This window comes from Equus quagga, chromosome 11, assembly GCF_021613505.1.
Source record: "Equus quagga isolate Etosha38 chromosome 11, UCLA_HA_Equagga_1.0, whole genome shotgun sequence".
Taxonomy (NCBI): domain Eukaryota; kingdom Metazoa; phylum Chordata; class Mammalia; order Perissodactyla; family Equidae; genus Equus; species Equus quagga.
In genome coordinates, this window is record NC_060277.1 from 98,611,062 (window position 1) to 98,628,204 (window position 17,143).

At 36.7% G+C, this 17,143-nt stretch overlaps 1 protein-coding gene across 1 annotated transcript in view; it reads right to left on the reverse strand.

Annotated features, from left to right (window-relative positions):
• The window catches only part of NSF (N-ethylmaleimide sensitive factor, vesicle fusing ATPase), a 112,760-nt gene that overhangs the window by 91,056 nt on the left and 4,561 nt on the right, over window positions 1-17,143 (reverse strand). The window contains exons 3-7 of the mRNA XM_046676850.1: window positions 16,659-16,698; window positions 11,028-11,194; window positions 8,096-8,203; window positions 7,537-7,612; window positions 4,766-4,921 (exon numbers count right to left, since the gene is read on the reverse strand). Of these exons, the coding sequence (XP_046532806.1) occupies window positions 4,766-4,921; window positions 7,537-7,612; window positions 8,096-8,203; window positions 11,028-11,194; window positions 16,659-16,698 (547 nt within the window). The remainder of the gene's footprint in view (window positions 1-4,765; window positions 4,922-7,536; window positions 7,613-8,095; window positions 8,204-11,027; window positions 11,195-16,658; window positions 16,699-17,143) is intronic.

Consider the following 17,143-nt stretch of genomic DNA (forward strand, 5'->3'; position numbering starts at 1 on the left):
ACTTAAGGCTAGAATCAGTAAATTACTAAATAACTACATTTCTCATATCCAAGTATTATCTATAAGTACTTTGTGGAAAAGCAGAAAGGGGAAGTTTTGCATCTCTAACTAGTGAGCAAGGGCTTTCTTTTCCTTTCCTAATAAATTACAGGCAGACTTGAACAGATGTCAGGTTGGCATTCAAAACCTAAAATATAGCTGAAAAGCAAGTTATGACTAATACAAGGGAAAAAGATGAATGTCAGAAAGCTTCATTTTTTTTTTCTTTTTTTCAAATTTCAGATAAGCTCTTTAGCCTTAGGGTTCCTTTTACAGAGCCCTGGAGTTCTGCTAGATGTCTTAACCCCCTTTTAAATTGCAATCTCTCCTCATGAGTGGGGGTGTGAAAATGCATTTCAAGAGTGTCAGTGTTTATGTTAATCTTAGCAAGAACTCCCTCTCTCCCAAATATGGCATGTACAAAATCTTAGTGCCCTTTCTGCTCCGGTATTTTATTTGCACTGTTCTTAGCGTGTGAAAGATGTCTGCATGTGACTGAAAGGCCCCTTATCTTCCCGGCAGCTCTACTTCATAGAGTAACTGCACTTTCTCTTACGATGGCAGAAAAAGAGTTGCTTTCCTCTAGAATTTCAAAAGAAATCTTAAAAATACAATTGAAAATAGGCTTAGAGAGGGAGGCACAGGGGAAAGGGGACCAAAAAGAACACAGTGTCAGTTCCAAAGAATGGGGGCACAAGACCATAACAAGTGGCTTTCCTCCCACTAGGTGGCCTAGATATCGACAAGGTGTAGATCCACCAAAAGACAGTGTGAAGCTAGAGGCCTTAAGTCTCTACATCCTTTTCCTCCTAGCTCTAAAACAGATAGCTCCTGCCAAAGCCCCTTTCCTTGGATAAACGTGGACCTTGTCCTAAGAGACGCTGACTAATTCTTTAACAATTACTCTACTGTTCTTTGAAAAGATTTTGTTTTTTGTTTTTTTGCTCTGACATTTACAGTTTAGAGGTAATTGCCAGGGATGCTGAAAAATGAAGTTTCTTTGCAGAAATACGATCTTTGCCAACAAAAGAGCTACAAGGAGAACTGAGATAATCAATCAATCAGTTATCCTGAGCACTCCCCACAGAACTGCACACAAGGGAATAAATGTGGCCAATGTCTGAACAGAGCATATATTCAGCCGACACCTGAGCATGCTCAAGGACAGCAATCAGCTGCTGAGTTTATTCCAGATACCAGTTTTTGATGGCCACATTTCTACCCTGGGAAGAAGGTGCTGCTATTATCCCACAAAGTAAGGATGTAAGGTCATTCCGTTTTTTTTTTTTTTTTGAGGAAGATTAGCCCTGAGCTAACATCTGCTGCCAATCCTCTTGTTTTTGCTGAGGAAGGCTGGCCCTGAGCTAACATCCATGCCTGCCCTTCTTCCTCTACTTTATATGTGGGACGCCTGCCACAGCATGGCTTGTCAAGCGGTGCCATGTACACACCTGGGATCCGAACTGGGCCGCCAAAGCAGAATGTGCGCACTTAACCACTGCACTACCGGACCAGCCCCTAAGGTCATTCCTAACTAAACGTCTATCATCATGGGGGTTTGAGGACATTCTAACTAACAAGCTATTTGGTATCCACTAAGTGCAAGGCAGAGGTCTAGTTTTCTTTGTGAATGCTTCCATATACTTCCAAGGAAGAGCTGCCCTGCCCAGGTTTGGGTGTCCCACTGCTACAGAGAAGGAAGAATTAAAGAGCTACACTGATTAAAACAACAACAAAAACAAAAGTCCAAACTGATATTTCCCCTAAGTAATTCCTTTTCCTATTTCTGCACACAGACTTTCTACCTCTGTAGGGATGTATGTGACTTTCTTCCCCCTTAAGGCTTTCCTTAATTTTAATTCTATAAAAATTTACTATTATAAAAATAGGAAGGTATATACTATGTACTTGAAAGTACTTCACGAAAGAAACTAACACACTGGAAACTCTAGGACACTTATTTCATGTATACTACCTCATCTGAGCACTCATTTTACTGCATAATTATGTGCCTCTGGTTAGTCCTGTAGTCTTCTTATATTTCATCAGCAGCATTCTGTATGTATCTAAACTACATTTTTAATTTTGAAAAGCAACATGAAGTTTTACAAGCAAAAGGAAAGAACTGTATTACCTAGAAGCATCATTATCAGTCTTATAAAAACGACAGAAAAGAATTCTAAATTTATCACTTTGTGAACTTGAAACTTTGATATATAGGCAAAAAGATCCATTTAGTTAAGATTCCTGTTTATAAAGTAGATATAACTTTAGACTCTATGGTAAAGATAATGATTTAGTCTCAAGCCAAAAGTACAAAAGTTCTCTGCTTAAAACAAAACAGCCCCATAACCTACATAAATTATTCTTTTCTAATCACTATTTTTCTTCCATTTGAACTGATTTAGCCAATCATACCCAGTGTCCAACTGAATCCCCAAACTATATAGGTTTATCTATTTTGTTAACAGAGTGAGGAAAAATCAGCCAATTTGTTCTCACCTGGCAGGGAAAAGAACACGGGGTATATACAAAAAGGACTCGTGGAATATTATTTTATATTCTATCCAAATGTAGTAATTTATACCTTTATCTGCCTTTACCAAAGCCTAATAAGAACTTTAAACCACACTGTACTTGCAGTACGATGAAGTATTTTCAAAGGAAAAAAGGAGCCCCTATTGGAAAACAGGGAAAGATACATGCATAGCAAGAGAATTATTTCTCAGTCATTTTACCATTAAAAAGTAGCTTCAGGACACTGAGAATCTTCACTCAGAATAAAGAAAATAATGTGTCTCAATTCAGCTCAAAACCTAAGGTAGCCTTAAACTTATTATCTTTTAAATCAAATTGATAACATACTTTTTCATAGCAAAAAGCCATAAAAAGAAAAAATATATTGCTCTTTAAAAAGGACAGAAATAATTTCTGCCTAATTAAATTAGTGTAAAAATATTAGAAAAATAAATCCATAAAAAAGGTCCTGGATAATAGCACTCACAAACAAAATTCAAATCCACGGTCCTTAGTCAAAAAACATGTTAACAACAACAAAAAGCATACTATTATAACTCAACTAATTTCAATATGGATTATAGAAACACAGATTAAATTCACTCAGAAATTCCAAATCTGTTTTAATATCAAACTCTTAAACAGCTGGAAAAGTCACAAATCGACCAATGTGAATCTTACTCCTTTACACATCGTCTCCCCAAGCCGACAGAAGCCCTAATGAGCAGGGTGTGGATCACGCAGCAACAGGAATCTAGCCTCTGAATAACCGAATCCTCAATACTTTCCAAACTGTGAGAAAATCCTTATAATATGATTAAAAAATATGGCTTATTACAGAAGCAGTTATTTTTCTACCTGTTGGCTGAATAATATAAATGTTCAAAGAAACAGAATCATTATACTCTTTCTGCACAGAGCTCAGTCTTGAAAACCAGTAAAAATATTCCACAAGAATAACTTAGAACATTTGGAATCATCCTTTTATCTCTGCTTAGATCCAAAATATATGTAAATGATATTTCTATGTCTTGATCAAAAAGCTTTAAGGATTAATTGTATATCAAAACACACATTACCAACACAGTGAACTACCACATTTTTTACTACTTTCCAAATTAAAATTATGTTTTTTTATGAACTTGGCCTTTGTATCTCTCAGATTAAAAAGTATGTTGTTGCCATTTCAAGGTGTATAAACCTCAGGTGATGAGGGTCTCTGTCATTTTCTCTTAATCCAATTCCAAACTCGACCTTTACCCAGCGAACAGGTGTGTGCTGTGCCGGTAATTTATCAGTAAGTGACCGGGCAGAAAAGCTCCCAACAATAGAAGGCTAACAGAACCAAGCACTTAGCGCCTAGAAAGCAGCTCTTCCCCCACCATGATGAATATACTTTTATCTCCCAGTAGCAATTTAACTATAAAGAATGATGGAGGTGAGGAGAGTAATAGATTCGTCTTCTTTCAGTTTTTTGGATACTGTTTTTATACTAACAGTCTGCCAGAAGCTGTTATGTTATAAATTCCTTTCTCAGATATTCTGTTGCTCACATTCCAATCCAACCTGTGATATGGATATGAAAACAGACATGACAGCATTTCCAGTAGGGCAAATAAAGCCACTTCACACACAGATAAATTAAATAAACCTTCAAGAAGAAAGCGATAAACGAATAGCTAAATGAATAGCGCAATTCTTTGTATGCGATATGGAAACTCCTATGCATATCCTGCATTTGTCTGTTTGGATCAAACTTATCTAATTTAAAAACATGCTAACTATCCATTTACTAGGTATGAAGATATACTAATTGGGTAATGCAACAGCACAATAAAAAGCAGCAGCAGCTAATATTAGAACAATGCCCACAGTCTAACAGATAAAGATTATTTAGAAGGGTAAATCTGACTCAGAGTGGATCTTCAGAGTCAGGTGAAATTTCTAAATATGTCCTGTAGAAAAATATACTCGATTAAATAAATAAACAAAATAGAGCAAACACAAATATTTCTATGACTTTCCTGTAAAATTTAAGTGTAATTTTAAGAGTTCTAATACTTCAAAGATTTCTTAGAAAAATCTATTTTTTAAAGAAGTTAAAATACTTTGGCAAGTCTGAAAAATAATTTCAAAATATTACTGAAAAGAGACTTTCATTTTTTTCTAACAATACAAGATCTTATCAAACTGTCCTTTTTAAACTCACCCATCTGCTCCACTATCTCTGGAGGAAATACTCGGGAAGCAAATGCTCGTCGAAAAATGTCTGAAAATTCCTTGTCCAGGCCTCCTATTCCCATCTTTTCAAAGTTCCAGTCAGGATTGATGATAGACTGGCGATTTTCCTTGGTTTTAGCTTTGCCTGTGTCAAACAAAGATAATCAATGTGAAACAAGAGCTTCATCACTAAGTGTAAAGAGACAGAACTCCCTGGGCATCCTCAATGAAGAAAGAGAAGCTACCCTGATAGAAAGATGAACACCATGCTCTCAGCTGATTTTCTAACAAGAAGGATGAGTTTTGCTATGATAAATACTTTGTCTGGTCCCCATTTAGAGTCAGTAAAACACTTTCAAAACGACTTGCTAAACTCATGCTGTAGTCCACTTGCAATCAATCCATAGAGCTTGGTTTTATTAACCTCTTAATCCTAACCAAGTTAACTAACTTGGCTGATTAGAAGAAACACCATGTGCCTATCTGATGAAGACAACACTAGTTGCCAGAAATGCAACTGAAATCTAGCAGTCTCTCAAGGCTCCTAAAGCAAGTGCATTTAAAAGTGCATATATTTATCTAGATTAAGTTCATAATTGGGTACATAACCCTTCAGCCTGAAAAGAGGCACTGAGTAAGTTTGATGTCTTATGTGCTTTTTCTTTACTTGCACACAAAAGTCTAAAATCATCCTAAATCTTTAATGATTTCAAAATTCATGTTTTCAAATTCTTTCACAAAGATGAAAATTATCTAACTTAAATGTCATAGTGCCACCTAAAGTAACCCAAGAGAACCACAATAACTATCTCAAACACAAAGAATAAAAGTGCCTTAGTATACTCTATTATAAACAAACAAACAAAAGAAACTAATATTATAGCTTTTTAAAAACTAGGGAAGAAAAGGTCATCTTAGAAAATGTTTATCCTAGACCGTAATTTTATCCTTAGACTTTCGTGGACTTAAAATTTCCTTTAGAAAGCTATCGAAAATATTTTTTCTTACACTCTACTGCCCTCTTGTGGCCATATTTACTGCATACTAAATCACCACACAATTTTATTTTCCAATAGAAAAAAACCTATCAATTATCAATCACACATTCACATGAATTACTCAGAAATACTCACATTATATGAAACTCATGCAACTCCCTTGGGATAAGATACCTTACTTAACAAAACTACATTTTATTGTTTCTATAACAAAATAACAAAAGTGTATTTTATGTTCACGTATAAAATATAAAATACAAAGAAATCACTTTAGAAATGGATCAATAAGAGGAGATTATGATATATCCTACATCCATAAAATCACATATATAGTAATTAAAAATTATGTTGCAGAGGAGTATTTAGGATGCTTGAAATATGTCAAACAAAAATAAATGATAATAGTATGAAAATAGAATGAAATTTAAAAATTTTAGTGTGTGAGTTGTTGAGCGAGTGCCTAACCATACTTTATGAAATAAATATTCTATTTTATAATTAAGAAAAAATCATAAGGGGAGAATGATAACTTATGGATCAAGAAAAAAGGCTATACATTCAAAGTTAAATAATCTTGGATATGATGGTGTGCAGCCAATGAAAACCGCCTACTTTCTACTGGGGTAGACATCAACATAGTTAAATCAACAGAAAACAGGAATTACTGTACAGTTAATTGCATCATTATTCTGCTGAGTTACTATTCTTAGAGACTCATCTGGATTATTTTAATATAATAAAAGTAGGGCTAACGTACAAGAGTAGAACTGAACTATGAATCTACTGCAAAGACTTTCTTTACCTGCACATTCATCATTTAACTCAATCACAGATAGAAGTAACGACCATGTGAGGGATATTCTACAAAATAACTGACCAGTTCTCACGATCACGAAGGACAATGAAAGTCTGAGGAACTGTCGGAGACTGGAGAAGACTATGGAGGCTAAACAACTAAATGCATGTGGGATCTTGAATTACGGCCGGGAACAGAAAGAGGATATAATAAAAAAACTGGGGAAATCCGAATAAAGTCTATGGTTTAGTTAGCAGCAACGTAACCACATTAATTTAGTTTTGGTAACTGTACTATGGTTATTTAAGATGTAACATCAGAGGAAGCTGGTGAAGGGTATACAGGAACTCTCTGAACTATTTTTGCAAATATTCTGTAAGCCTGCACTTACCTCATTATTAAAGCTTTAAAAATTAATTTTATCTCTTTTTCCTTATTTTAAGGTGGTACTAGGAAACTGAAAATTACGTATGTGGCTCACACTATATCTCTATAGGACAATGCTGATCTAGTGAAAGCTTTAAACTTTTCTTCTATATCAGCACATCTGACAGATATGAAATACTCTGTGATTCTGTAATAAGCCTTCTCAAGGGAGGTGCCCCTATTCTCCTTCCCCACCTGAAAATCACAATGGTTGAGTCACATATAATAATAGAGATAGTTCCACTTCATTCAGAATCTTCTAAAGACTGTAAATCTGGGGCCAGCCCGGTGGCGCAGTGGTTAATTGCGCATGTGCGCTTCTCGGCGGCCCGGGGTTCGCTGGTTCAGATGCCGGGTGTGGACACGGCATGGCTTGGCAAAAAGCCATGCTGTGGTAGGCGTCCCATATATAAAGGAGAGGAGGATGGGCACGGATGTCAGCTCAGGGCCAGCCTTCCTCAGCAGAAAGAGGAGGATTGGCAGCAGGTAGCTCAGGGCTAATCTTCCTCAAAAAAAAAAAAAAAAGACTGTAAATCTTACCAATAAGGTTGAGTGATGAATTTTCTGCTTTTTCAAATGCAACTTGACTGTTTCCAACAACCAGTCCTATTTCGATCTGTATAGAAAGACAATAATTAGTAGTTAGTCTAACAGCAGACTTCCAGACTTCTCAAGGCAAGGGCAAAAATGCAGGGGAAATGAGTCTCTCTGAGCAAAGCAAATCTTCCAAACCACCACCTAAGTTACATTTGCTTTTGTCATAACTACCTTCTCCTATTTCTATTTTATTTCAACGCATGTATCTTTTGATAATGTTTGTCTTATTACTTATTTACAATAAATAGCTGCATTCAACCAGAATTACAAGTATATATACAAATTTCAAGTTACTATTAGGTTTGCAAATAAATGTGTTTTATGCTTATTTTTATAACAGTGATAGCTATAAAAGGAATTTTTTCTTCCTACTATCTTAAAAGAAAGAGTAGGTTATATGAAAGAAATCACTGAGCAAGAGAGCGGCTGGGGAAATTATATTAATCTGCACATTTCACATCATAATTATTATCTAATAAAGATTATTAGAAATAAACCATACCTTCTGTCTTTTACCTGTCGCAGGCTCTCCCTTCAGGATGCTAGGATCCATGGCTTCAATATCCTTTACCAGTAAGCCAAAAAGCTTTTCATTGAAGCTAAAAACAAGCTATGTAGAAAAGACATAAGGGGAGAAAAACCACTTCATGATATACAGCTTGATTCTCACATCATCACCAACATTCCCCAAATGCAGGCAAGCAGCTGCTCCTGTAGATCCCTCTCAAATCAGCTCCACAGGCAAACCAGCCACACAGCCAATGAGAGGAAAAGGGAACCAACATTTTATGGAGCATCTGCTATGAACCAACAAACACTACAGGAGATTCTGTAATTAATACGCACAAACTCTTGGAAACAGAAATTATTCCTCAGTTTTACTAGTAAGGAAGCTGAGATCCAGAAAGTCTAAGTAACGGGACCCAGAGTCACAGTAAATGATGGTGCCACGTTCAAGCTTGAGTCTGTGGCTCTAATATTTATGCTTTTCTACTGTCAACATAAAACACCTGCCATACAAATGCAGAGATAGCTTCTGAATGCTCACTCATTCACCAAATAGTTACCAAGTGCCTTCTACAAGCTAGGCCCTCTTCTACGTGCTGAGGTATAACAGTAAATATAACAGGCAAAGCTGACTGTCAACCCTGCCAGTACTAACTACTGTGAATGGGAATAAATACTAAGAACGATGATTTGGGGTAAGATATTTATGTCTCCTCTGTATTATGGAAGATTTTCTTTCACGGGTTTACAGATATCTGCACGTTACTGGTTTTTAAGTTATTACAAATACCAAAGCATTTTTTAGTAAAATATTAAAGCTAAAGGAGAAGGTAAAAACAATGAAGTTTAGCTGGGCAATTTGAGCATAACTATAAGTCAACAAGTGTAGGAATCCAGAAGGAATATAGAATAGCCTCAAAACAATGGACAGGCAGTCAACAAATTATCAGCTGAATGTCACCTTGGGGAGCCTTCTAGGACCATCTAATCCAAAGTAGCACCTCAGTGGCTCTCTAGTGCATCATCTCACTTTACTTACATTGAAGTACTTAACAATATATGGCATTTCTTTCTTATTTTCTGTCTTCCCCAACAAGAGAGTAAGCTCTACCAGTAGGAATTGTGTCTGTTTTGTTCACTGCTGATCCGCAGGGCTTAAAATAACTGCTGAAACATAGTAGGTGTTCAATAAATATTTGTTCAATTAATTAACTGATCAATTGACGAATAGGTTCTTGTCTTGCTATGCCCGACTGTGTAGCCACGGGCACATCATTTACCTTCTCTGGACCTAAATTCTTCATTTGCAAAATGAGGAGATTAGGCGAGATAATCTCTGAGGTTCATTTCAATTCTAGTACTTCTAAAAATAATAATAAATGCACTGTATCCTTTTCCTGTCTACCAGTAATTCAGTTTCCACTGTGAAAGTTTATCATAATGGATGAATCATCCAGATGCTTAGTTTTGTTCTTCCAGATTTATGCCATTTTCAGTTAGACAAGAGAATCAAAAGAATGACACTCCTTCACTCCAACAGCTCTTTCCTTCTACCACTTCTCTCATTGCCCACCTTACATACCTTCCCATGTGAGAAACCACAAGGGCAGTCTAGGTAAGTCACTCGAGATCAGAATGCTATAAGCAGAGATTCTCAAACACTGTGGTCTCAGGATCCCTTTATATGCCTAAAAATTTTTGAGGACTCCAAAGAGTCTTTGTTTATATGGATTATATCTATTGATAATCACCATATTAGAAATTAGAACAAAAATTTAAAATTTATTAATTTAAAAATAACAAATCCATTATGTGTTAACATAAATAACATATTTTTAATTTACAAAAAACTTCCATCTTCCAAAGCAAAAAATGAAGTGGGAAGAGCGGCACTGTCACATTTTCACCAACCCCTTCAATGCCTGCCTGAATGGAAGACTGCCGGGCATTATGTCTGCTTCCTCAGTTGACGTGCTGCGCTAGCAGCCAGCACGTGTCTGCACAAGGTCACTGCATGCTTGTGAGAGAATAAAAGGAAACGACACATCATGTCTTGGTATTAATATGACAATATTATGACTCTATAAACCCCCTGAAAGGGCCTCAGGGACCCCCAGGGGGTCTCAAGACTACATTTTGAGAAAATTTTGAGTAAAATTTTAAAATAGAATTTCTTTCTAGGAGGTCAGAAATATGATACCAACTGAAGTGCAAAAAAGGAGGCAACATCAGCAATATCATTTTAAAGGAGACAATATCTGGGCTCCAGAGGTTCCATAAAAACCTGAAAATACGTATTACATAGTTTTCTTAAGCTTCTTAAGAAGTTCATAACCAAAAAAAGTTAGGAACTACTTTTCCATAGAAATGTATCAGTGAAAAAGAAAGACATCCAAAGATAAAACAAACATCCCACAAAAAGAAAAGAAGTAAGAAATTTGAGACATATGCCTGTAGTGTTTCCAAATTTACAGAGGGAAAAGCTGCTGTAATTATATATGACTTTGTAACCTAAAAGCTACTTCAGAATTTTCCTCAACAAACTCCTAGAGGTTCAGCAAATACATTTCCCTCAGTTTTTATCACTCATCTTGGATATACCTGTTAACATGCAAAGCTCCTCTCAGTCTAGTTTTTTGGAGTTTGTTTGGTGAGGAAGATTGGCCCTGAGCTAACATCTGTGCCAGTCTTCCTCCATTTTGTATGCGGGATGCCTCCACAGCATGGCTTGATGACCGGTATGTAGGTCCGTGCCCAGGATCCAAACCTATAAACCCTGGGCCACTGAAGCAGAGCACACGAACTTAACCACTATGCCACAGGGCTGGCCTCTCCTCTCAGTTTTTAAATGGTAGAATCAATTTTGGACATCTGCAGAAATTAGAATGCCTATAAAGTGAAAGGAATGACAGAAAATTTAAAACTACCTGCTGTCCCACTGAGAATGCCTGGTTGTTGAACTGTTGAATAAATTCCGCAGCCATCTTGTCAGTATCATAAGGGTTGGAGTCGATGCTTTTTTTCTGCAGGAAATCAATCTCAATGGTCATTGTGCCAATACATTGTTTGGCCTTGTCAAATGTATATAAGGACACTAGGAAAAAAGAAGCATTTTTTAAATCACAGGGGTACCAAATATTTGCTGTGTTTTGAATAACTAAAAGTTTAACACAAATGAATCATAACAGAACTTGACGAAAAGGGGGCTTTACATGGCCTTCATTGGAGGGACACGTAGGTACAGATTTTAAAAAATAATAATACTACTTTCTTCCCTTCTGAATTAATTAGAACATATTAAACAGCACTCTCCCCCTACTTTTACCCATCACCCAACTCTTACGGGGAAATCACAGCCCTCTCAAGATGGTCCCTGCATCTTCTTCCCTCTCACTTAAAGGAGGACGAAACGACAGCATGGGAGTCCCAGTGGAGTTGGCATAACATGCTGTTTCCAAACAGATTTTTGTTTGACACAAGAATAAGCTAAGGTGAGAGGTGAGTGGACTCTTCTGCCCTAGCAAAGTAGGATGCAGGACAAAAAAGAGAAGGCTTGAGAAGCAGTGTTTACTAGGATGATTTCCTCCAGAGCATTTCTTTTTTAATACTACTAAAATATTTACTGAGCACCTACCATATCCAAGGAACCAGTACGTTCTTCGTGTGCAACATGTAGAACAGGGCAAGGACTGTGTTTTTAACTCATCTCTGTATTAACAGCACCTAACAGTCTGTTAGATGCTTAATATATTCATGAATTATTTAAATTAAACAACAACAGCAAAAAAGCTATAGTCTCCATGCTAATAACAAAGGGACTTTGGAGTCTCTGTTTCAATAGATTCTGTCAGTAACTGGAAGAAACTACGTAAATCATCTAGCTATGTGCCTCGATTTATCACATTTGTAAAATAAGAAAACTGGACTAAATAAATCTTTACGGTCCTTTCATACTCTAAATTCTGGTCTAAGCTTGCTTCTTATAGTCTAGCCACTTGAGTTATGTACAAGGATTTTCCATAAATTCTTTGAATGAAATTGCTTCTGTAATCATATTTTTATATTTTGGTTTGCTGTTGTAAAGGGGGACACACATATTTTAAAGATTAACATTTTCAAAAGCAAAAGAACAAAGAAAGCCAGGATGAGGGATAGAAAATTCACTGAAGTTCAAAGAATAAGTTCAAATCTCAGCTGAAAGTTTCAGAATACTCTGCCTCCACTTTTGGGTGTTTTGCTCTTTCTTAATGTTTCCTAGAAAGTTCAAGGTATATGCTAAGTAACTTTCATAAGCAAGAGAGCTTAGTTGTTTCCTCACATAGTGAAGCTATGTACAGTATGAAATACTAAAGTAAAAATGAATAAGTTGATTCAGCAATTCCATCTCCAGGTGTCAGTCCCAGAAAGACTTGAACATTTGGCAAAAGAGATCTATATGGAGGTTCATTGCAGCATTATTTGTAACAGTCAAACATTGAAAAAACACTGAGCAGGAGGAGAATGATGAATGAAATGTAGCATATTCATAATGCGGAATACTGTACAGCAATTAAAATAAAAATGATGTACATTTGATAAAGATGGATAGCCCATTAAAACATCATATTGAGTTTAAAAAGTATACTGCAGAAAGACTTGTACAGTGTGATACCATTTTGTGAAAAGACTCCAAAATAATTCCCTATCATAATGCATATATATGTATGTATCACCTTTATATCAAGAAATTGAATAAGTGTATTCAAATATCATCATTACTGACTATAGTTTCAAATGCATTTTAATTTAAGCCAATGTTCTTAAATAAAAAATACCAAGTTGTTACAACAGTTTCAAATGCTGCAGGCAGCACCATGGACAGTGTCACAGGCACCACCAAGGTCAGCACCATGGTCAGCCCCAAAGGGACAGATGCCCTGAAGGTTTCATCCAGGAGCAAAGAAGAGCCAGAGGGTTGAGAACGTTTTCTTATTTTATGGTTAATAAAATTTAATGTAAAAGACTAATAAAAAATACTTGTATAAGAAAAATAATTTACAGCCATTACTTTGAATAAACAGACATTACAATAATAGGTATACTACAATGGTCAAAAAACATTTGTTATTGAACATCAGTTATAATATTTAAAATATGGCATTTCCAGATGGAGAGAAGACTAAATGATTCTTTTAGAAGATTCCCTCAGACTAAGATCACTTACTTGACTTAAAAATTATCTCACCTTACAGACAGAACTCCTGTTCCAGAATCTCTGAATTAGCACTCTCCATACTACCTCCTGTCCTATCTTTGCCTACATCTCTACTTGTGCTGAACCAGCTTTCTACCTTTTATGGCCACATTGTCCATACCATTTAGGCCCCCAAACTTTTCCATGCCTCAACTTATTCCACCTTAGTCCCACCTAATCACTTAGTTTTATAATCTTGCCCATTAAGTCTACTTTATTCATCTTTTAAAGAACTGCCTTTACAATCAAGATAAGCATTTCTGGTAGCAGGAGAATGCTTTAAACATAATTTAAGCTACAAAACACATTTCTCAATTCATCAAAATTTTTAACTTTGAACTTTTATACCTTTTCACAACAGAATTTATCTACACTAAAAGTTAAATTTAAGCACACTCTTAACCCTATATTTAAAAAAATAAGTTTAAGGAAATTAGAAATCTAGGCTATATACATACCCATTTTCTCATTAGGTTTAACAGTGTTCATTTTTATGAATTAAGTAATTAAGTTCATTTTAAGTAATAAGATTTTAACACACCACTCTCAGTGCAAGACAGGTCAAGGGACCAAAAATAAGTAAGAATATAGAAGATCTAAATAGCATAATCAATAAAGTAGAGCTTATAGGTATATACAAAACACCACCCTCTGACAGCAGAGAATATATCTCCTTTTCAGTGCACATGAACCTTTTTCTCTACCCTCTTAGCATATTTTAAGTCTACAATACAGTGTTAATTACAATCACCACGTAGCAATTAGAGCTCCAGAACTTATTCACCTTGCATAATTGAAACTTTGTACCTTTTGACCAACAACTCCTCATTTTATAAATGTCATCTTCAAAAATGTCATCATTATGAAAGGAAAAAATAGCTAATGATTCGAGAAATGATAACTAAGTGCAAACACGATCCTGAACTGGATCCTACCCTGAAGGGGAAAATGCTATACAGGAGATAACCAGGACAATTGACAAAACTGGAATATGAACTATAGATTAAAGTTTCAATGTTTAATTCTATCAATGTTTTACTTTCCTGAATTCGATCAGTATAAGAGCACATCTTTGTTCATAGGAAATACCCACTAAAGTATTAGAGGTAAAGAGGAATGATTTCTACAACTTAATCTCAAATGATTCAGAAAAGAAATGTGTGTGCACATGTTTGCATGTGTGGAGAGAAAGCTAACGATTAAAAAAAAAATAAGACAATTGGCAAATCTGGGTAAAAGTAGTATACAGGAATTCTCTGTATTATTTATTTATTTGAGGAAGATTAGCCCTGAGCTAACATCTGCTGCCAATCCTCCTCTTTTTTGCTGAGGAAGACTGGCCCTGAGGTAACACCCATGCCCATCTTCCTCTATTTTATATGTGGGACGCCTGCCAGAGCATGGCTAGACAAGCAGTGCATAGGTCCACACCCGGGATCCGAACCAGCCAAGCCCAGGTCGCCGAAGTGAAACATTAGAACTTAACCACTGCACCACCAAGCCAGCCCCTCTGTATTATTTTTGCAATCTTTCCATAAATATGACGTTTTTTAGGTTTTAAAAGCAACCAGGGGCCGGGCTGGTGGCGCAGTGGTTAAGTGCGCACATTCCACTTTGGCAGCCCGGGGTTTGCAGGTTCGGATCCCGGGTGCGGACATGGCACACTTGGCAAGCCATGCTGTGGTAGGCGTTCTCTATAAAGTAGAGGAAGATGGACACGGATGTTAGCTCAGGGCCAGTCTTCCTCGGAAAAAAGAGTAGGATTGGCAGCAGATATTAGCTCAGGGCTAATCTTCCTCAAAAAAAAAAAAAAAAGCAAGCAGAAAAAAAGCTGGCTTAATTACAATTGCATTTTCTTTTCTTCCCCTACAGTACCCATGAAGCTGACGTGAAATTTTCTGACAAGAAGATCCATATTCTATTTCTCCAACTTTGCCACACTGCTTAAGAGACAATGCCAATTCTTGCTTATAATCCACAAGTGGCTTAGTCCTTTTATTCCCCTTAAGTCATAAATTGCTTTCCATGCCCTTCCCTAATGAACTATGACGACTTTATAACACATTTCATTAAAAAAAGTACACCATTTGTTTAAGTATTGCCACCCTTTCTTCCCCTTAACCTAAATGTGATTTATCTTTCCAAACAAACACAGAAGAAAACATATCTCATATACAGTAAAATGGAATCACCAAGTAATATCAATTATTCCTCTTCAACATAACAGAATTTTAACAAAATTTTCCACAGCTGTAATTTCACAAAGCCCTATTCAACTAATTCTAGGCAAGTCAAATAACTTCTGAGCTATTTTCCTTGACTCCTGAATTCTCCCAACTCCTCACTACACTCCACACTGACATCAGAATTGTTTTCTAAAGGTACGATTTTGACGGGCTCATTCAGAAATCCTTAGGAGACGTCAATTGGCTTTGTGTAAAATCCAAAATTTTCAGTATGTACTTCATTGCTAGGCTCTCCACTAACGGCATGGCTCTCATCGCTTACTACAATCCAGTCAGGCAAATCCCTTCAACCAGGCAACATCTCGGTGAGCACTGCCTACGGTTTGCCTGCTCCCATCTCACTACCTTTATTTATATTATTTCTCATCTTAAGAGTCTTTCTTCCTTGTCTCTACCATGTAATGACTTCCTCCTACTTCATAATCATGCTTAAAACTCCAGTGCCTAGAAAGATTTCTCTGGCTAATTTTCCAGTCTCCAGTCAATTCATCCACTCCTGTTCTATCTTAGCACTTTTCACAGAGCTCCTAATGCTAATATTTGTGCACATATTTACCTTGTAAATATTATGTAAGCAACAAATATGTGGATATTCTTCCCCCATTAGATTATAATTTCCAGGCAGAAAGAAGAGCAAGGAGGGGGCCGGCCCGGTGGCGCAGCGGTTAAGTTCGCATGCTCCGCTTCTCAGCGGCCCAGGCTTCACCAGTTTGGATCCCGGGTGTGGACATGGCACCGCTTGGCACACCATGCTGTGGTAGGCGTCCCACATATAAAGTAGAGGAAGATGGGCACGGATGTTAGCTCAGAGCCAGGCTTCCTCAACAAAAAAGAGGAGGACTGGCAGTAGTTAGCTCAGGGCTAATCTTCCTAAAAAAAAAAAAAAAAAAGAACAGCAAGGAGATAAAGAGGTAGGTACCATAACTATTTACTTTCCATTCTCATAGATCTAACCTGTAATATGAATAGGATGAATGTTTAATGGCCTGACAACCAGTAACAGAAAATCGTACGGATCTCCATAACTATGAGAAAATCATAAAGAAAATTTACCTCAGGTAGCTAAAAAATATACCTACCTTCTATTTCTTGCCCAATAGAAAGTCCAGCCCATTTTCGCTATAAGTAAAAGAGAAAAAAAAGACATTTAAAACCACATCAAACAAAATTAGAGAAATGAGGAAAAGAGGAATTCCTATGAGTTTCAGGAACACATACAAAGACCAAAACATGGTACGCTTTTATTGAGTTGTGTTCCACAAAAAGATATGTTGAAGTCTTAACCCCTGGCACTTGTGAATGTGACCGTATTTGGAAACAGGGCCTGCAGATGCAATCAAGTTAAGATGAGGTCCTATCGAATCAGGATAGGCCCTAGGCCAATATGACTGGTGTCCTTATAAGAAAAGAAGAGACACACAGACACACAGGGAGAAAGTCATCTGATAATAGAGGCAGAGACAAGTGATACAGCTACCAGTCAAGGAACATCAAGGATTGTCAGCAACACTGCAAGCTAAGCTTGGCACAGATTCTTCCCTAGGGCCTTCAGAGGGAGCACGGC